Source organism: Lithobates pipiens, unplaced genomic scaffold (genome assembly GCF_037356315.1).
Source record: "Lithobates pipiens isolate NorthernLeopardFrog02 unplaced genomic scaffold, aLitPip1_a1.2 Scaffold_1, whole genome shotgun sequence".
NCBI lineage: Eukaryota > Metazoa > Chordata > Amphibia > Anura > Ranidae > Lithobates > Lithobates pipiens.
The window spans coordinates 46,058,445-46,081,037 of NW_027507685.1; the positions used below are offsets into that span (position 1 = coordinate 46,058,445).

At 41.9% G+C, this 22,593-nt stretch overlaps 1 protein-coding gene across 3 annotated transcripts in view; it reads left to right on the top strand.

The window, feature by feature from the left end:
* Positions 1 to 575: 575 nt before the first annotated feature.
* LOC143996860 (PABIR family member 2-like) overlaps positions 576 to 22,593 on the top strand; it is an 83,979-nt gene continuing 61,961 nt past the window's right edge. For all 3 annotated transcript variants that reach the window (XM_077492186.1, XM_077492262.1, XM_077492331.1), the window contains exons 1-2: positions 576 to 903; positions 16,242 to 16,320. In XM_077492186.1, coding sequence (XP_077348312.1) covers positions 812 to 903; positions 16,242 to 16,320 — 171 coding nt within the window. In that variant the 5' untranslated portion in view covers positions 576 to 811. The remainder of the gene's footprint in view (positions 904 to 16,241; positions 16,321 to 22,593) is intronic.

Below are 22,593 nucleotides of genomic sequence, written 5' to 3' on the forward strand. Positions count from 1 at the left end.
ATCCACATACATTGTATATAGCGTGTGGTACATACATTGTATATAGCATGCGTTACATCCACATACATTGTATATAGCGTGCGTTACATCCACATACATTGTATATAGCGTGCGTTACATCCACATACATTGTATATAGCGTGCGTTACATCCACATACATTGTATATAGCGTGTGGTACATATATTGTATATAGCGTGTGATACATCCACATACATGTATATAGCGTGCGTTACATCCACATACATTGTATATAGCATTTGGTACATCCACATACATTGTATATAGCGTGCGGTGCGGTACATTCACATATGTTGTATATAGTGTGTGGTACATCCACATACGTTGTATATAGCGTGTGTTACATCCATATACATTGTATATTGGCTCACTCCAATATACGGCGAGCTGTAACATGTATACAGGGCTTCCTTGATATGTCACAATGTCCTTCAGGACAGAAAGTCTGATCAATTCTTCTGTATTTGGGGTGTCGGAGCTCAGCACTCCCCAGTACTGAGTCTATCCGCTCCGGAGGTGTCTCCTCACAGCACAGTCAGGCCGTCCTCGGCGCTCAGGCATCAGCAGTGCGCATGCGTGCTGGGCGCTGCTCAGTCTCGGCATAGGGAGGGCTGGAGAGCTTGGCCTGGGCCTGAGCCGGGGCTTCCTCGGCCTCACACAGTGCAGAGGGCGTCAGGAGAGCGGCAATCGTCTTCCCAGGCTGTGGTATGGAGCCCTGAGCTCGGAGCTTGTGTGCTGAGGCCTTGTACTGGGGAGGGAGGAGGATCGGGGGGAGCATCGCTACTGCCATCATGGCTCAGGAGAAAATGGAGCTGGACGTGGAGATCCCCAGCGATGGCAGCCTGAGGAGATCCAATAGTGCCCCACATATTAACGGGCTCAGGTGAGGCTGGGGGCCACTGCTGGGGATGGGGCTCTGGGAGGGACTCAATGGGTTGTTGGGGGGATGGAAGGTTCATCCTGAGCTGTGTGTAAGGACTCTGAACTTTGTACTGAACTGCCTTCCAGGGCCCCTCTGCTGCTGAGGCAGAGTATAGAGGGGGGTTCATGTAGTCCTTTCTAGAGGGACCATACTATGTATATAACTGGCTATTGTATAGGAAATCCAGTGCTGGATTCTCCAAGGGGTTAAAGGAGGATTGTGGGTATGTCTTTTATATATAGTTATACTGCTCTACACCAGATCAATGTAACTATGTATACACCATACCTGGCTGCTGCCCCTGGAAGCACACACACCCCTACTCCAGTAACCTCTACTTTTTTCCAGGTCCTACACAGGCACCATTCAGAGAATACCTTGCATTTTCTGAATGGATGCAAAGTGTTCTCTGATTGGATGAGGTAGAGAGGCAGGACGGTGATGTCACACTTTTCACTTCCTCCAATCACAGAATGGCTTCTGTGCTGAGTGGCCGGTCTCATGTTCAGTAAGCAGAGGTGCAACCGCTTAGCGTGAGACACAAGCAGCAATATGTACTTCAATGGTTTCCAGCTTCCAGGGACATCGGCCAGGTATGGTATATACATAGCTACATTGTTCCAGGCTGGTTATGGTTCATTTGAGCAGCTTTTAAAATCGGAGAGATTATTGAGCCATAAATCCAACACTGTCCTTGGAAAGGTGTAATGGCTGGTTCACACCATTCCTGCACAGGAACGTGCAGTGTGTTTCACACCACATGCAAAATGTCATTAGTACAGTGACTGTGTATAGCAGGGGTCTCAAACTGGTGGCCCTCCAGCTGTTACGTAACTACAAGTCCCATGAGGCATTGCAAGGGTGACCGTTACAAGTATGACTCCCTCAGGTAGAGGCTTGATGGGGACAGTTTGAGACCCATGGTGTGTAGTATTATCACCGATCAATGCATTAGACCCCTTTCACACTGGGGCGTTTTTCAGGCGCTTTAGCATTAAAAAAAGTGCCTGTAAAGCGCTTGAAAGAAGCCGCAACTGCAATCCAAATGTAAAAGCCCGAATGCTTTCACACTGAGGCGCTGCACTGGCAGGGCATCAAAAAAAGTCCTGCAGGCAGTTTCTTTGCAGCGCTTTTGGAGCGGTGTATACACCGCTCCTAAAGCGCCCCTTCCCATTGAAATCATTGCGAAGCACCTGAAAAACGCTTTTGGCAGCAGCGTTTTGTGGGCGCTTTTAACCCTTTATTTGGCCACTAGCAGGGGTTAAAAGCTCCCCAATAGCGCTCAAAAAACGCCAGTAAAGCGATGCTAGTTTAAGCAGTACTTTACGAGCGTTTCTCGGGCGCTGACATTGTGAAAGGGCTCTTAAAGCACTCAGGCTTTCACATTGGGATTGCAGATGAGGCTTCTTTCAAGCACTTCACAGGCACTTTTTTTTAACACTAAAGCGCTTGAAAAACGCCTGAAAAACTCCAGTGTGAAGGAGGTCTTAATGTCACTAGGGATGTCAGTGGTAATTAGTCAGTTTCCCCCTCAACTTTAGTTAGTGTTACATTGGCCCCATGCACTTATGCCATTCCATTCTAAGTCGCTGATTGCTGCCACTTATAGTATATAGTTTGTAGGCGCTACAACTTTCATACAAACAAATCAAAATTGGGATTTTTTTTTTTTTAATCAAAGATCTGTAGCAGAATAAATTTTGTCCAAAATTCATGATGAAATTAGATTATTATTTTTTTTTTTGCTATGCTTTGTAGCAGAAAGTAAGAAATAAAGTTTTTGTTTTAATTTTCGGTCTTTTTTTGCTTTTATAGCAAAACATAAAAAACCCAGTGGTTATCAAATACCACCAAAAGAGAGCTCTATTTGTGTGAAAAAAAAACCCATAAATTTTGTTTGGGTACAGTGTTGCATGACCGCACAATTGCCAGTTAAAATAGAGCAGTGCTAATAGCAAAAAATGAGCTGGCCTGGTGGTTAAAGTGGTTGTAAACCCTTACAACACACTTTGACCTACAGGTAAGCCTAGATTAAGGCTTACCTGTAGGTCCAAGAAATATCCCCTAAACCTACACGGTTTAGGAGATATTTGCCGAAAGACAGGCACTGCTGTCTACGGCGCACTGAGCGCGCCGCGGTCAACAGCGATATGCCGCGAGTGGCGACTCTCGTGCGCATGCGCGGGAGTGACGTCATTGCGGCTTCGCCGAATGACAGCGGTGGAGCAGCGAGACCCACCAAGAAGATGGATGCGGCGGACTACAGGGGACAGCGGTGACTTCACTGGCTCCTGTGTCAGGTAAGTGACACATAATGGACTACTATGTGATGCATAGTAGTCCATTATGCTTTACCTTTGCAGGGAATGAAAGAGGAAGTAAACTCATCAGGGTTTACTTCCTCTTTAAAAGGCTAAGTCCACCTTTTGGAAAAAGATACAGTAATAAATGCACATAATTGCAGAAAATAATGTATTTAAAAATAAAAATGAAAAAATCATATGCACAAAGCATTGCAACCTCGATCAGTGGATGCTGTTTGCAATGCCAAGCTCCTGCAGACTTTTTTGTTAGCTCTTCATTCTTATTGAGGTCTAGGCTTTCCAGTTGGAGAGGTGCAAAAAGTGTCAATGGACTTTGAATGAGTGATTATGGTAATCCATTGAGAATTACAAGTCTGCTTGTCCCGGTGGAAGATGGGACTTTTAATTCTTCCATTCACAAGTCAATGTGGATGATTGATGTGGCTTTGCAAGCAGAACCCTACACAATTCTAAAGTGACAGTGCCTGTGGAAGAGAATAACCCCAGACATGCAGTCATGCTGTGCAGTGTTTTGGGGATGGGGGAATTTGCTTGGCACTATGTTGCACCCTAAATGTGGGTGTAACATGGGGTAAAAGGTTAACCTTAAGTAAGCTTTGCATTCCCATACTAATCTAAGCCCTGATTCACACCTATGCATTTTTAGTGCTTTTTCCAGATTTTCACTACAGTCCATATAACATGGTTTCTCATGGAACACGTTCTGTAGTGCAAATCTGCAGAAAGAGCTAAACATGCATAGGTATGAATCAGGCCTTAGAGACAGCAAGGCATGCTTGAAGCAAGTCAGAAGGAGGTCAAATGCACGTCAATGAGTTCTGAATGCTGTCAGAAGCTTCTCAAATTGATGTCGTCAACACTGGTCCTTATAATTCCTTGGGGTGCCTATACAGTTTGTTGAATCGAGGCCTGTTTGTGCATATTTCATTCCACTCTACATTCATCCTGTGTTGGTGATAGCTTTAAAAAAAAAAAAAATGAAATGAATTTGTGTGTGTAATATATATATATATATATATATATATATATATATATATATATATATATATATATATATATATATATATATATATATATATATATATATATATATATGTAGATGCATTGAATAGAAGAAACTTGATTAGTATTCTTTAGGTGCAGCATGCTTAACACAATCTCATTAACATTACAAAAGTCGTGCATGCCACATGCGTTTACTAGCATTTTCTCATTCAAACCAGTTCATTGTAGTTCTTCACTTCCAAACACTTGTCCAAATGCACATGAGTTCATACATGTTAAAGTGCAACTCCTACACTGACTTTTTAAATTTGGGTGTAACGTTTAACGTGGTCTTAAAGCGGTTCTTCACCCTAAAGGGGAATTTCCGCTCATCTGATCCCTCCCCCCCTCCGGTGCCACAATCGGCACCTTTCAGGGGGGAGGGGGGTGCAGTTACCTGGATAATCCAGGTATCTGCACCCACTTCCGGGCAGACTGCCGCAGACGCCCCCCCCCCCGTTGTGTTCTGGGAAACACAAAGTTCCCAGGACACAGCGGGGGATCTGAAGACTCGTGCATGCGCAGTAGGGAACCGGGCAGTGAAGCCGTCATGCTTCACTTCCCGATTCCCTGACAGAGGATGGCGGCGGTGGCAGCAGCGAGATGAGCGATCGCTCGTCATCTGCCACCGACATTGCTGGACCCTGGGACAGGTAAGTGTGATTTTATTAAAAGTCAGCAGCTGCAATATTAGTAGCTGCTGGCTTTTAAAAAAAATTTTTTAGGTGCAGAACCACTTTAAAGGTGGAATTAACCTTTTAAACAGGAAGTGAGGAACTAAAATTCAAAAACTAGGGTTGCACCAATACCACTTTTTTAAGAGCAAGTACAAGTACTGATACTTTTTTTTTTTTCTTTAAGTACTCGCCGATACCGATTACCGATACTTTTTTTAATGTCAAGTGACAGTTTTAAAAGCACAATACAGACTAACGATATCATCTTTTATAATTATGAAGAACTGTACCTCAAGATTATGAAAGAATAAAACGGTTTTATTTGCTTGTCACAAACTTGTAAAAACCTCCAATTTTCATGGATGGACATTCATATGCAGCAACGATAACTGGCACTTACTGATGGGCACTTATGGGTGGCACTTATGGGCACTGATATGTGGCACTGATGGCTGGCACTTATGGGCACTGATAGGTGGCACCGATATGTGGCACGCCACTGACTGATGGCTGGCATTTATGGACACTGACAGGTGGCACTGATTTGCAGCACTGACAGGTGGCACTGATTTGCAGCACTGACAGGTGGCACTGATTTGCAGCACTGACAGGTGGCACTGATTTGCAGCACTGACAGGTGGCACTGATTTGCAGCACTGACAGGTGGCACTGACTGATGGACACTCATATGTGGCAATGATGGCTGACACTTATGGGCACTGATTTGCAGCATGCACTGATAGGTGGCACTGTCTGCTGGCACTTACTGATGGGCACTGATATGCGCTACTGATGTCTGGCACTAATAGGTGGCATGATGATCACGATGCAATAAAATCGACAAGTGATGACGAGTCCATCTTGACACACCCTGCACTCAGCCTCAGTAAGCCTAGTCAAAATGCAGCAGCAGACATCTTGTTACACCCAGCCCATATAGTTAGTGAACTAAATGGGCTGGGTGTAACAAGATGTCTGCTGCTGCCTTGTGACTGCAGGCTACTGAGGCCGAGTTCAGGTTGTACCAAGATGGGCGTTTGCCGTGTACAGCCTCTGACGGAGACTCGGGCCGTCACTTCCGTTAACGATTCTGATGGCTGGGTCACCGATGTACATGGCTACACCCGCCTGTGAGTGACCCACACCCCTGCTAGGCTTACACAGGCTGCAAGACTCGCCTTCAAATCTCCACTGCACTCTGACTGTGCCACGCTCCACTCCGCCTTCTCCTACCCACTGACTTCCAGTATTGGGGAAGGCATCAGGAGCATTTGCCCGAGTACAAGTACTTGGGCAAATACTCGGTATCGGTGCAACCCTAAAAAAAAAAAAAAAGCAATAAAAAAAACAAAACGAAAGAAAAACTGCGTTGTTTTTGACCTCCTTTCATTTGACATTTGTTGTAAGAACGTTTCTTAATTTTTTTTCTAATCATAAGTGGGTTCAAATTGACGTTTGTTTTCGACCACACTATTTGCAGAAGATGTGAAGGACCAGGATGGAATTTTCTTTTTTTAATGTACATATTTCTAACTGTGTGTGTGTGTGTGTGTCTTTTGTTCGGTAAAGTTTATTCAATCAAAAATCAAATCTTGAATTTCATTTGAACATACTGGGAATTGTCATACAAATTTTCATTGAAATTCTACTAGTGTATACCCATCTTCAGACTTTGGTTCCAATTGAACACATTTTACCTGTGTCCTGGTATCATTGGAGGTTACAAGGCTGTTTGTAATGACTTTCAGTCTATTGTGTACAGGAACAAAGGAGGTGTGATGTGTGCATTACAGGTGTTTTAATCTTTAAAATGACTTTGCCTAGTAACAAGAAATATAAAAGGAAAAATGCTTACACAATGTAATGACTAAAAAAATGTTAAAAAGGAAATGACCTAGTTTAGCAAAAGACAACAGAGTTTATTCTATATTGCCACAGTCCTCTTTAGAGTTTATATACATCCTGCATGTGAATGAGAAGGCAGATTGATCAGAACAGGTTTTCTCTGTATTAGGAAAGCTTTAAAGAGGAAGTAAACCCTGATGAGTTTACTTCCTCTTTCATTCCCTGCAAAGGCAAAGCATAATGGACTACTATACATCGCATAGTAGTCCATTATGTGTCACTTACCTGACACAGGAGCCAGCGAAGTCGCCGCTGTCCCCTGTAGTCCGCCGCATCCATCTTCTTGGTGGGGTCTCGCAGCTCCGCCGCTGTCATTCGGCGAAGCCGCGATGACGTCACTCCCGCGCATGTGCACGGGAGCCGACACGCGCGGCAGCTCTGTCGTTGAGAATGCCGCGCTCAGTGCGCCTGCGCGCCGCTGTCTACGGCGCATTCGCCTTAGACAGCGGTGCCTGTTTTCGGGCAAATATCTCCTAAACCATATAGGTTTAGGAGATATTTCTTGGACCTACAGGTAAGCCTTAATCTAGCATTACCTGTAGGTCAAAGTGGTTTGTAAGGGTTTACAACCACTTTAATCTACATAGTAAATTAATATACAGTGTCGCAGAACAACCTTTTTAGCTTCGTGTTAATAATATAAAAACCTTGTATGCTATCAATACTGTCAAAATATTTTTCCATACACTCTCGAATAGCTTTTCTCAACCTTTTTAGCATATACGAACCCTTAAAATAACTTTCCGGTCTCAAGGAACCCCTTCTAAAATCACTATATCTACAACTCATGATACAGTAATGAGATCGTCAGTGGGAAGAATGCTCCTTACACTTGTAGACATTGGGAAGAATTAACCCCTTACAGTAAGCTTAAAATATCAGTGGTGTCAATGAGAATTTATCTAAGGCAGAAATTGCTTAAGGAACCCCTAGCAAGCTCTGGGAGGAACCTTGGTTGAGAAACCCTTTCTCTAGAATACATAATATGTATTATCCCCAGCAATAATGACAGTGATAAATGCATGAATATGAATACAACACTTATTATAAAGTCTATTAGTATACAATATGTGTTCCAATAATCCTGTATGTCATTCGCATCAATACTTCAAATAATACGTGCTTCAAAGCAATGTCTTTTTAGAATCAAGTTCTCCATTGCTCTATATAATGTCTTAACTCCTTGAACTGGTGCCCATTGAATTCCACCACCTGTCACACTGCGCTAATCTCATTGTGTAAGAATAGGTCACGTGCACCTTCCCTGGTAAGGGGTCTTATTCACACTTCTAGATGTTTGCAGATCCTCCAACCTGGTCCCCTCTTCATCAATCCCACTAAAAGTCTCAGCAGTATCGATGCTCCCTACACTGGCTTCTTCACTCAAAGAAAAACGTATTAAAAAAAGAAAAAAACTTATCAAAAAGCTTATTGTTTTAGCAACATATAATAAACTCTTTATTAAAATAAAAAATATATAAAGTGCATTAAAAACAGTAGTGCACCATGTTAGAAGACATGTAAATAATCCAGCTACATGTGCCCTTAGAGAGGTGTTGCCATTTAAAAAAAAAAACTAATTAAAAGTCAGCAGCTACAAATACGGCAACTGCTGACTTTTAATAATCAGACACTTATCTGTCCCAGGGTCCAGAGATGCGGGGGATCGAAGCCCTGGCATTGTAGCTGGGCACCTGGCTGTGGCTTCAGTGGGTGCAACTCCACTTTAAGGCCATGAGATCACTAGGCTCTGCCTGACTTGTTTTGTCACAAGCATGTGACTTTGAAGTGACATCATCGCGTCTACCCAGAAGTTGCTGTCAGATTGCTGGTTAAAGTGATGCTGTGGTCTTAGCCTTAAGAGGACATGTACCTGGATTATTTGTATGGCTTCTGAAGTGGTGCACTGGTGTTTATAATGCACTTCATTTGTGAGTTTAAGATTTTGGGGTTTTTAATAAACAGTTTATTTGTATGTTGGTAAAACGCTATGCAAGTTTTTCTTTTTTGAGTGGAGGAGCCAGTGGAGAAAGCATTGATATAATAACGGAGAGTGTATAATCTAGTACAACAAAGCAGCCAATCAGCTTCTAACTTTAGCTTGTTGAATGAAAGTGTTACTAAACCCAGGACCCTGCTTTGACTATATCTGGTCTTCCACAGTACATGGAAATGCAATTATTTTTGTAAATATAAACTGCTAAATACCTTTTTTTTTTTTTTTTTTTTTTTTTTTTTTTTCCATCAGCAGTATTGTGACTTCTATCAGTGTCCAGCTTGTAGGAGGAGTTTTCAGTCTACTCTGACTGTCCTATGAGGCTGCAGGACCCCTTACCCTCTGTCTGGACAGTGCTGATTAGCCCTGTGCTGATCACATGCAACCTCCCAAGAAAAAAAACTCTCTCTAGCAATGCACACCAAACTGAGCACGAGTGACTCCAAAGGCTCTGTCTTATCAGGAGAGGGACTGGGACAGTGGAAAAAGGGGAGGCACAGACAAGATAGGACAAACAGCCTTTTACACAATATGAATGATTAACCCCTTAGGATCCACAGTGAGTATAACAATCATGCTTTACTACACATACAGACTAATTTTACTATTGTGGGTTTAGTAACACTTTAACCAATTAAGGACTGAGCCTCTTTCTGAGATTTGTTGTTTACAAGTTTAAAAACATTTTTTTTTGCTAGAAGATTTCTTAGAACCCCCAAACATTATACATTTTTTTTTTTCTAAAACCCTAGAAAATGAAATGGCGGACTTCGTAATACTTTCTGTCACACCGTATTTGCGCAGCGGTCTTACAAGCAAGCTTTTTTGGGGGAAAAAAATATACTTTTTTGAATAAAAAACAGTAAAGTTAGCCCAATTTTTTTTTTTTTATATTGTGAAAGATAATGTTACGCCGAGTAAATTGATCCCTAACATGTCACGCTTCAAAACTGCGTCCGCTTGTGGATTGGCGATGTTTAAAAAATTCTACAGGTTGCATGTTTTGAGTTACAGAGGAGGTCTAGGGCTAAAATTATTGCTCTCGTTCTACTGATCGCGATACCTCACGTGTGGTTTGAACACCGTTTCCATATGTGGGCGCTACTCAGGTATGTGTTCGCTTCTGCACGTGAGCTCGTCGGGAAGGAGTGTGTTTAAAAAAAAAAAAATTTCTTATTTATTTTAGCTTTTATTTTTACACTGTCTTTAACAAAAATAAATAAAAAAATTGTCACTTTTATTTGTAAACATCCCTTGTAGTAGGGAAAAAAAGCATGACAGTGCCTCTTAAAGCGGGAGTCCGCCTGGACTCCGCTTTTTTTTTTTTTTTTTTTTTTTTTAAAAGCCAGCAGCTACAAATACTGCAGCTGCTGACTTTTAAAATAGTTACACTTACCTGTCCAGCGCGCCCGCGATGTCGGCACCCGAAGCCGATCTCTAGATCGTCTGTAAGGTGCTGGCGCCGCCATCTTGGGTATGGGAATCAGGAAATGGAGCCTTTCGGCTTAATTTCCCGGTTCCCTACTGCGCATGCGCGAATCGCGCTGCGCAATAAGGACGGTCCCCGCTGCCTCTGGGATCTGTGTGTTTCCCAGCAGGCAGCGGGGCACTTGCGGAAAGGGGCGTAATCTACGCCCCTTTCCGCAGAGAGCTATCCCGGAAGTGGGTGCAGAATACCTGTACTGTACAGGTATCTGCACCCCCTCCCCCCTGAAAGGTGCCAATTGTGGCGCCGGAGGGGGGGAGGGTTCCGATGAGCGGAGGTCCACTTTAGGGTGGACCTCCGCTTTAAATATGAGATCTGGGGTCAAAAAGACCTCCGATTTCATATTTACACCAAAATGCAATAAAAAAAAAATATTTAAAAAAATAAAATAAAAAATGGCCCTTTTAAGAGATATAGGTGGAAGTGATGTTTTGACGGTGCTTCAACTCTGCATTATTATGGAGACGTGTGGGGGCCATCTTCCCCTCGCTCATCTCTATGCCTAGCAAGGGTGAAGATCTGATCGCCTTTGCCGCTGCCGACAGATCCGGTAAGCGGCAGAGGGCATCAGTAAGCAGCAGGATGGGCCCTCTCCCGCCGCCGATAAAAGTGATCTTGCGGCGAATCCGCCGCAGAGACCACTTTTTATCTGAAACTGGACCGCTCACTGAAGAAGAGGATACCGGGGTTATGGCAGCTAGCTGCTGCCATAACAACAATATTCCTCTTCAAACAGCTGACATATAACGACGGTGGGCGGTCCAGAAGTGGTTAAGCTTTGACAAAAAAAATGGAAGCGGATTGTTTTTTATGCACGGCTGCACCAGATTTTGCACTCTCCCAATTTTAGTAAATCAACCTCATGTTGTTTACTAATAGACTTTATAACAAGTGTTGCATTAATATTCCTGCACTTATCGCAGTGATCATTGCTGGGGATTATACATATTGTATAATCTAGATTGTATGGTTGTTTGCATATGAGGTTTTTTATTATTATTCACATAGAAGGAACACAGAGTTGTTGCACAGCACTTTATATTAATTTACTTTAGTGGGTGCGGGAAACACATTACAGTGTGGGCAGCAACAGCAAAATAAGAGATAATCTCAGTTTGAGTGCATTGACAGTGGGGAATAGGTTGCACAGAGAATAATTTTGGCATAGTGCCTCTAACTCCATCCAAAGGCATCTCCCTTTTTTGCTCCTTTTGAATTCAGCTTTGTCATTCAGTTACATGATCCAATATGCAACTCTGTCCTTTTTTTGTGTTATATTGCCACAAATTAGGTTAATTCTCAGCAATCAGACTTCATGTTGGCTCAAATTGTATCAATCATGGCCTCCAGGCTCTGTTCTACAGACCTCCCATGAGTTTGGTTCCAAGGGTTTTATTTGCCTGTTCAGTGTTCTAGCCTCACTCCGGGTTTGATTTAACTTTAGTTTGTTTGAACCAAGCTGGTCCAAACAAACTACATCCTTCACTAACACGTGCCATTTCTTTTTTGTTTTTTTGTACATCTTATCAATGGAAAGGGGAGAGGGCGAGGAAAGTATGCCTTTTTTTTTTTTTTGTTTAAATACACGGGTTTACTTCCACTTTAAATTTATAGAGATTTATTTGCATTCACATAAGGACACAAAAGGAAAGGCAGTTGTATAAATGACACAAAAAAAAAGATACAAATATTTGTAAAAATAAAATTAAGAAAAATGCTTATAAAAAAAAAAAAAAAAAAAAAAAAAAAAAAAAAAAAATATATATATATATATATATATATATATATATATATATATATATATATATATATATAATATTTATTTCACTCACGTTCATGCACGTTGTACATTACATTAAAGGAGAAGGGTGGGGGGGAGGTATCATGAAATAACACATATAGAGCACAAACAATTGAAGCTATAGAATTTGTATAGATTTATTTGCATTCACAAAAGTACACAAAAGGAAGGTATCCGTATAGACGGCACAATAAAAATAGAATACAAATAAATGTACAAATAAAAACAAGAAAATATAATTTATTATTATTATTATTTAATTATTTATTTTTTGGTCACATTTTTGGGGGAGGGAGGAGGGGGGAGTGGGGACGGGCAGTGCTGGGGGAGCCAATCACCGAGGTCAACACATATTTATAAGGCGAGAATTGATACTTTCATTTCTTTTTCTTTTATGTGGGCTATATTGTGTAAATGTTAATTGTAATAAGTGAAAAAATGCTTTAATAAAGTTTGTATTATCGGAAAAAAAAAAAAAAAAGTGCCGGTTGTGAGCCCTTTATAAACTATGTAGCATCTCAGCTACTGTACATTCAGTATAAAGTTGTGTTCTGGCAGGAATGCAGACACTAAATTGCATGCAGCTGCCAGAACACAGCACTGCATACTAAATGTAGCTGATAATGAAACTAAATCAAGTTGGGCTGAGCTCTGATCAGCCATTCATAGAAAGCTTTGTATTTTAACGAATACATAGCTACCGCTGATAGGTTGATTTTATGATGTAATTTTGCCCGCCTCTATCTCAGCCAGTCAGAGGAGACCCTGTATTCACTCATAAAATATATAATATAAAACTTACTGTCAATAAATAGACATCACTCAACACCACTCTATTTTTTTTGTCCAGGAATGGGACAGAAAGTCCCCATACCACTGTTGGAACACAATGCTGTATACGCTACGTAGCTGATGCTACACACAGTTTATACAGCATGCGCAACGAGTGCATCTGTTGGTGAAGGGAATAGTTTGGTTGGATCAGCTTGATCCAAACTATTTAAAGTTAGATCGAGCCTAGAGTTCTTCTTTAACATCTCACATTATCCTCTCAGAAGGTCTTCATTGTTCTTTTCTGGATTCTGGTGTACCCAGACTCTGTAGTTCAAGCACTCTATTTATTGCAGAAGAGACTGCTATGCAGTCTTCTTTAGAATGAATGAATTCCCACACGTAGGGGAGTTATTTCATTCTCTGTTTGCCAATCAAGATGGCTGAAGACCTAGCAACCAGATGAAGCCAATGTAATGTCCATGGTTTTGTATTTGCAAACTTTAATTCCATCTGCTTAAGAATGTACTGAGTCACCCCTCTTCTCTTCCGTGATGGCAACTTGAGAGGAACGGACATTATCATTGGACAAGCAAACTAACTTTCCTGATGTAAAAGCATTTTTACAGGTTGCCAACCTACAGCCTGTTAAACTGGTGTTCTATCAGATTATCGTTACCCGTCAGATTGTGTAACGGAAGTGACTTTCCAACCAAAAAATACTTACTGCGCATGCGCTATGTGTTCCAAAATGCTTTCCACGTCACTATGAGTTCCAAATACTTAATTGACTGACTGGTAGTGGTAAGCTGATAGAACAGAGGCAGCGGACATCTCACTACACCCAGCCACGTCTTGAATTTCAGAGTAATTTTTGCAATAAAGTGAGCGTATATAAATAAATATAGTGACATCTATGATGCTGTTTTGTTGTTACATTTTGTAACAAGCTGGACTCCAGGAGTAGGAAGGTGGAGGAGGCCATGCTGGTACACCCCGCACTGCTCAGCGTTAAACCTTTTAGGCTTTAAAAATTAATCATCCAAACGGCATCACAGATGTCAATACACTATATTTATATACGGTCACTTTATTGCTAAAAAAAATACTCTGAAATTCAAGACGTAGCTGAGTGTAGTAAGATGTCTGCAGCCGTTGTTGTCGAACAATTTGATGGGCTCTGTTGGTAGTGAGGTGTAGAAGTGTCCGGAATGCTTAGCGTGCCGTGGAGCACATGTTTGAACGCATAGCACATGCGTAGTAAGTATTTTTAGGTGGGAATGTGAATTCAGTTACACAATCTGATGGGTAGTGGTAATCTGATAGAACACGGATCAACATTCGGCCTGTTCAGCAGGGACTGGATTAATTTTGATCCACGTATGGGCTAGCTGGTTGTACCAAAGTCGACCTATTGATTTAACTTGTGTACAACCAGCCTATCAGGTTTTTCCTGAATGATGAGTGCCGCTAGCTATAACCGGAAGCACTGATCACAGTAAATTTTAAATGGGGGAATTAAATTGACGCTTCCCCCCCCCCCCCCCATACCCCCTGATATTTGAACCGAAATGTAAAATGTATGGTCTGCTTTACTACGGCTTCTATACTTTGAAACTGTGGTTTTGTTCCAGTGAGTGTTCGTAGTATTAGAGGGCAAAAAGAGAGGGGAGGGGAATGAAAAGAATTCCCTAAAGGGGGTCCGTGCCCCACCAGAGGAATGGGAACAGACTGCAGGGATCTCCTTAATAAGCTTTTAAATGTTTACAATAGGTTGCAACAGATGCCAAAATAGAAAACGTCTGTTAATAACCCAACCCCGGGGTCACGGCCATACTCATTCATTCACAGTTCACAGCAAGGATATTGTACATATTGTAGAGTATTAATAGAGACTGAAGGGTTCCTGAGAAACCTCTGGGGAACCTGCAGATAAAGTGCTATGTGTATCCCATTGGAACATCCAGGCTCATTATTTGCCCTGCAATGGAGGTGGAACAGATACAGGATTTAAAGTGTCTACTTTATATCTGTAACACTGCTGTGTAGTGGAACAGGGTACATACATTACGTATCACTGTACCTGCTCCACTTTAGTGCTTTACACATGGTGCCATAGAGCTATTAATGGGCCTGGATGTCCGGAAGGTTTCCCAGGACCCTTTCAGCCCTAACCAAAAAAGCACTAGTGGAAATCGCAGAGGACCAAATACTGCAGTGTTACAGAATATTTAAAATCTCTACTTGATATCTGTATCTGTTCCACCTCCATCACAGGGTAAATAATGTGCCTGGATGTTCCAATGGAAGACACATAGCACTTTATCTGCAGGTTCCCCAGAGGTTTCCCAGGACCCCTTTAGCCCCTAGCAATACTCTACAATATCCTTGCTGTGAACTGTGAATGAATGAGTATGGCCGTGACCCCGGGGTCTATTTTAGCATCTGTTGCAACCTATTGTAAACATTTTTGTGTTTTTTGATATTTTTGAATGTACATATTTCAAATACAGCTTGTTAAGGAGAACCCCGCTGTCTGTTCCCATTCCTCTTGTGAGGCACGGACCCCCTTTGGGGAATTATTTCCATTCCCCTCCCCTCTTCTTTTTTTTTTATACCCAATCAATTTAGTTCATCATCAGTGAACTCCACCCTAAACCAGGGTGAGTTGGCACTCCTATTTTTGACCTGACCAGTTGGACTTTGGTCACTAGGTCCATGCCTGTTCTCTATTCCCCTTCCCCATATGTGTCATAGCATTAGAGACAAAATGGCGTATTCTGTATCTGAAATGCAAGCTCTATTTCCTTTAAAGGCCTCTACTGGCCACTTAGGCAATCTCATTGGATGGTGGAATGACAGTTAGTGAGCTTGGCAGTGATGTTTGGGAAAGGCATTAGTAACGAATGCAGAGTCCGTTTACACTTCATTTGGTTGACAACCTACAGATTCCAAAGTGGTGGTTTTATAACATTTTTATTTTGTATAGAAAAATGGTATAAAGGGAAATTTCCCTTTAAAAGGACACTGTCATGATAGAGATGCGGTACAGGCTTGTTGGTGAAAGTACAAGCTTTTGGGGTGTCATGTTTCCTACTTGATCTTCTGCCCTAGAACATATAACTACATCAGGAGTCACAGCTTTAATAGCTGCATGCCTGTCCTATTGACTCACAAAGTATTAAAACAAGGATGATGATGATAACACTGGCACTTGCAGCTCTACAAATTGCCTAATAGCAGATGCACTGTTTTTCAAGAAAGTTGTCAATGTAACTTTATTTCTGTTTTGCAGTGATCACTGCCAGGTATTTCAGCCTCACGGATCCAGAGCTCGTAGAAACAGTACTACTGTGGTGAATCGCCAAAGTCTGGTAAGAATAGCGGAATAACAGAGCTGGTTTTTAATACTGCTCGGGGGGAAAAAAAAAGTATAAGATGCTTTCTGTAATTTCCAGTTAAAAGATGACAATCTTGATTCCTCCTGATTTTATTTGAATTGCATTGTAACTATACTGTCTCCCCTCATGTTGTAAAGCGCTGCGCAGACGGTTGGGGCTATATAAATCCTGTATAGTATGTAGCGGCGGGCTCCTGAAGAGCACGCGCTATGCGTTTTTCAAAGTTAAACTTTACCCAAACTACAGTTTGGTTTGGGTCTATTTGCCTAAATTTGACTTCTGTGTCAGTCTGACTGGACTGTGAGATGTTCAACTTGGCCACAGGGGCCACTGTCTCTGGTGGCGGGTGTGGAACTATGGTCTGGTTAGGTGCTTAAATTATCCTCTCTTGGAGTCAGGTCGGTGGGAGTGGCCCTCGCTGCACCCTCTGGGAGATGGTATTTAATATACGGACGTCACATGGTTCGGGGTTTCCGGTCCAGTATGATGTGCTGATTACATGGTCCTGGTCCTCCTGACCAGCCCCCAGGAAGGCTATGGCCTGGGGTGCGGGTCCACCCCACTTTAGTTTCCTTGCCTTGGGCTAGCCAGCCCCGAGGCATTAAAGGAGGATTCTGAGGTGGTTGGGTGTTGTCTCCAGCTCGGGAGAGACCCATTGTACTTCGAGCATTCCAGGGGAGGACTCTTTAGAAGTACAGCACGCATGGGTTGGTTTTCTTAACAAGAGCCTGGAAGGGCTGAAGTAACCGAGAGAATCCGGTCTTGTGGATATCGCCAAGCAGGCTGAAAGATCCAGGTATCCTACAAGTGTTCTACAGCTTAGTTTCCTACACGTTCTGCAACAACGTCTGTAACAAAGACTTTGTTCCTGAGTAAGCACCTTGTTGGCTTCTAGGCATTGTGAGAGAGGGACTGTCCAACCTGAGTGTTCATCCAGCTGCGAATGGCTATTCTCTGGATGCAATCAAAGTAAGCAAGTTCTTTAATGTTTATAGACATTGACACTGAGAGTACCTGAACTTCCTTTCCAACCCTCTGATCCCAAGTTGAAAGACTGTTCAATGGTTTAAGTTTGCAAATAAAATCCATTCAAGTGGATCTATTGTCTGTCTCAGGTTGCTGGGCCATCTACCACGGGACATCCCCTAGACGTGAAACAAGTAGAATAGTAGGTAACGGTAAGCCCAAAAATAACCAGCAGCTCCTTTGGGGGTTAGTGCTACAAGTAATAATAATTAGTAGGTGATCAGTAGCTTTGGAAAACAGGACACTTTCCTTTGCTTCATGTCTTATGATCGGGTCCAATGGATAATCTTTAATTAACAAATGTCTTTTAGGAGAATGTTTGTGAAAGCTGTGACAAAGGTTTAAAGTGGTTCTAAAGCCTTAAAGTGGCTGTAAACCACATGTGTCATAATTAAAGCGGAGTATCACTCAATTTTGGATATTTTAAAAAATATTTTTACTTTCTCTCATACCTTTTTTTGGAAGTACTAAGAGTACTTCAATCCATCCGGGCCACGGCCATTACATCCTCTTCTGTGGCAAGCCCCTCGTCTTCTGGGACCTGTGTGTGTCCCAGAAGACAAGCTGGCCGTTGACAAAGCGACTCGCGCATGCGCAGTTGGAAACCAGCAGTGAAGCCGCAAGGCTCCACTCCCGGTCTCCCTTAGTTGGAACAGCGGCGCCTGCAGCCCAATCTGATGGATGGATCGGCTTGGGGGGGGGGGGCACTGCAGGGATAGCGGAGAGGATTTCAGATTACTGACTGCTCCTTTTCTAGCCAGACTGGGGACAGATGACTTCTACTGCTTTGCTTTGTGAGGTAGACTGCTCATTTTAATTTAGATCTTTCAGTTTACAACACCTATGAAGAGGGAGCTGGGGACAGGGCTAAGTCCCTCTGCCTGTGTCAATAAACACAAACAGGGCAGCCCGGGAGCGAGCCCGCACAAGTGTCCCAATAGAAAGCGGCACTTGGGTGGTAGGAGGTGTGTCGGCAGGGTAAATGAGAAGAGGAGGGTCGGGGCTCCTCTGTGCAAAACCATTGCACAGAACAAGTAAGCATGACATTTTTAAATTTAATTAATGACATTTTTTGTTTAATTAAAAAAATAAAATCAATCGGAAGCTTTAATATCAATTTAAAAGAGAAGTTCGATAACTTAAAAAATAATAATTACACCTAGGTAAATGCAGTATTAGTCCGATGCTGCATCTGTCCCCCACTGGCTCTGGACTGAGAAATTAACAATTAAAGACGGCAGAGAACTGGTGACTGTTAGTCACCGACTCTTTGCTTTTCCCCCCTAGGCGCTTACTGTAGTGTGCGGATCACTGGGAAGCTGAGCCAAGTGCCGGTCCAGGCATCTGGACAGATCCTGACTGTATAGTCGTGATCTTTCCCAAGCCTGAACTGGCTCTGTGATGTCAGTCGACAGCAGGCTTTAGCTCAATGTTGGCTGAAAATGGGTCACCGGAGTACAGAATGAACTGCACTCCTGTGATCCATTGAAGTACAGGTAAAAAAAGCTTTGGCTATACTTTAACCACTTGCTGGCCTGCTGCCATCATTATACTGTGGCATGGCAGGTTAGCTCGTTCCCACAAATTGCCGTAGCTCTACTTCAGCCCTTTTAAACAGCTCTAGCAGGCATGCGCTCGCTGCACGGCGGGGGACCGGATGCACGTAGCCTGGCGGCCGTGATGTCCAGGTGCGATCGCGGGCACGAGATCCAGAACGTGTGTGTGTGTGTGTGTGTGTGTGTGTGTGTGTATATTCCTACTAATCAGGAACAGATGAAATGTCTTCTCCTCTAGTCAATCCCATCCCCATACAGTTAAAAACACAAATGAGGGAACACATTTGACCCCTTGATCGCCCCCTAGTGTTAACCCCTTCCCTGCCAGTGACATTTACACTGGTCACTGTATGAATGTCAATGGTCCCAAAAATGTGTCAAGTGTCTGATCTGTCTGCTGCAATCTCGCAGTCCCACTAAAAGTCGCAGATTGCTGTCATTACTAGTAAAAAATAAACAAATAATAAAAAATGCAAAAAAAAATGCATAAATCTATTCTCTATTTTGTAGACACTATAACTTTTGCGCAAATCAGTCAATATGCGCTTATTGCGATATTTTTGTTAAAATAAAATGTAGCATATATATCGACCTAAGCTGATGAAGACATTTTTCTATGTGTGTGTGTGTATATATATATATATATATATATATATATATATTCTTCATCAGCTTAAGCCGATATATATGCTACATTGTTTTTTATTATTATTTAATTTTTTTGAATAATTATTGTTCCAAAAAGTATAAAATATTGTTTTTCTTTCAAAATTGTTGCTTTTTTTTTTTTTTGTGTGTTTATAGCACAAAATATAAAAACTGCAGAGGTGAGCAAATACCACCAAAAGAGCTCTATTTGTGGGAATAAAAGGACGTCAATTTTTTGGGGTACAACGTTGCACGACCGCGCGATTGTTGGTTAAAGCAACGCGGTGCCGTATCGCAAAAAATGGCCTGGTCATTAAGGGGGAAAGTCTTCCAGTCCCTGTGGTTAAGAAGGATTAAGCTAGCCAACACTGGGGACATGTATGGTATAAAAAAATTCAATATTTATTAATATAGAAAAATGTAGCACATAAGTTAAAACATGAGCTCCACTGAACAAATAGAAAATCAAAAATGAATCAAAAATAGATAATAAACGATGGATGTACACTAGCAGACACGACTATTACAGACACTGTACAAGTTTGACAACAGTGAAGATATAGTCCTGACGCGCTTCAACCCACTACAGGGGTCATCTTCAGAGGAATGGTCTGCTATAAAACAAGAATATCATGAATATATATATCAAATAATACTTATCTATAATATGGGTACCTAATAACTTAATATGATTACCCAATAATGCACATCCATAAAGATGAAAGAAGTAGTCCCAGTGGAGTTCCCTTTTAAAAGGACCGCCTCTATTTCCCCCACATACAGAGAGTCCCGAGGCCCACAGTATCACCGAGTACCGAGGGAGGAAGTTAGAGTCCAGTGGTGTGGCTTGCAAGAGGTCTCGCTTGTCCCTCACCCCCTGTAAGACAGGAAGTGGGTGCGGACATTGGCGGCCGGAAGGCGGGGCAGGTAGCACCTGCAGCGAAATTCCATACAGATATAAGGTTAGTATTGTCCACTCAAAGATTAAATGAGTGGATACCTACAAAGCATAATCATATCATCATGCCTGTGTGTGTGTGTATATATATATATATATATATATACACACACACACACACACACACACACACACACACACACACCTACCTGTGTATATTATTTTAGATTTAAGGGAAGGTAGCCATTAATCCTAAGTGCTCAAGGGTGGTATCACTCACCATGGTTTTGGTATGTGAAACAGTGAGGAAGTGAGAGAGGAGAAAAAAAATAAAAAAATCTATTTTTGTATAATTCTCCTTTCACTCTTTCAACACCCCCGCTCAAAGGATACCTTTAGCCACACTTTCACACATTATGTGTGACTACTTGTTTCATCACTCGGTTTTTTGTTTTTTTCCTTTCTTGGTTTTTAGGTGCGTTTTGGCTTTTTTCACATGTTTGTTTCCCTTTAAGTGGTCTTTGCACTAGTTGTTCACTCACTTTTAGATTTTTACATATTTTTTTTTTTTTTTTTTCATTTTATTTACATTTTCTAATATATTTCCCTTTTTTTTTTCCTCTCTCACTTCCTCACTGTTTCACATACCAAAACCATGGTGAGTGATACCACCCTTGAGCACTTAGGATTAATGGCTACCTTCCCTCTAAAATAATATACACAGGTAGGTGTGTGTGTACATACATACACACACACAGGCATGATGATATGATTATGCTTTGTAGGTATCCACTCATTTAATCTTTGAGTGGACAATACTAACCTTATATCTGTATGGAATTTTGCTGCAGGTGCCACCTGCCCCACCTTCCGGCCACCAATGCCCGCACCCACTTCCTGTCTTACAGGGGGTGAGGGACAAGTGTGACCTCTTGCAAGCCACACCACTGGACTCTAACTTCCTCCCTCGGTGATACTGTGGGCCTCGGGACTCTCTGTATGTGGGGGAAATAGAGGCGATCCTTTTAAAAGGGAACTCCACTGGGACTACTTTCATCTTTTTGGATGTGCATTATTGGGTAATCATATTAAGTTATTAGGTACCCATATTATAGATAAGTATTATTTGATATATATAGTCATGATATTCTTGTTTTATAGCAGACCATTCCTCTGAAGAAGACCCCTGTAGTGGGTTGAAACGCGTCAGTACTATATCTTCACTGTTGCCAAACTTGTACAGTGTCTGTAATAATCGTGTCTGCTAGTGTACATCCATCGTTTATTATCTATTTTTGATTCATTTTTTATTTTTCTATTCAGTGGAGCTCATGTTTTAACTTATGTACTACATTTTTCTATATTAATAAATATTGCATTTTTTTACCATACTTCTACACATTTATTATTGTTGCTGCCTAAAAATCCCACTGTGGGGGAATTTGTTCCATTTTTTTTGCTCGTTCGGGGTGAGCAGCACTCTTCAAACCCTTTTGGGTAGTGTGTTTTTCTTTGTTGTTACACTGGAGACATTTGCCTGATATTTAGATACGTTTCACATTGTAATCCATAGTTTACTATTTTGGGAAATTTTGTAGTTAAGCAGTGATCTGTAATTGTAATCATGTAGGTCAATATGTGAACAGGAAGGTGGGGGAGAAATATCTTCAATGGGGTACATACTACAGTGAAAACCTCATATCCTTAGACTTGGGATTGCTACATTCTTAACCTTAACCTGGCGGTATTCCCGAGTGTGGCTCAGGGGTTAAATTTCAGTACCATTAGCGGTAACACCGAGCCACACTCGGGATTGCTTTTTCAGGATTCTGGTACAGGTTACTTACCATGCCCCCAGGATCCTGTGATGTCCTCCTCCCGATGCCTCTGTGTGCCAGGCTCCGTTCCCTGCGAGTGCTGCGATGCATGGGGGCGGAGCCCGGGGGCAAATTAAAAAAGTACAAAATTCATAACGCATACAGTAAGTACACTGTAATCTTACAAATTACATTACTGTATGAAAACATTTCACCTCCCTTTTTCCCTAGTGCTTTGTCCCGTACCCTGCATGCAGTTTTATATTATATATGCTGTTCTTTCTGCCTGGAAGCTTGAGAT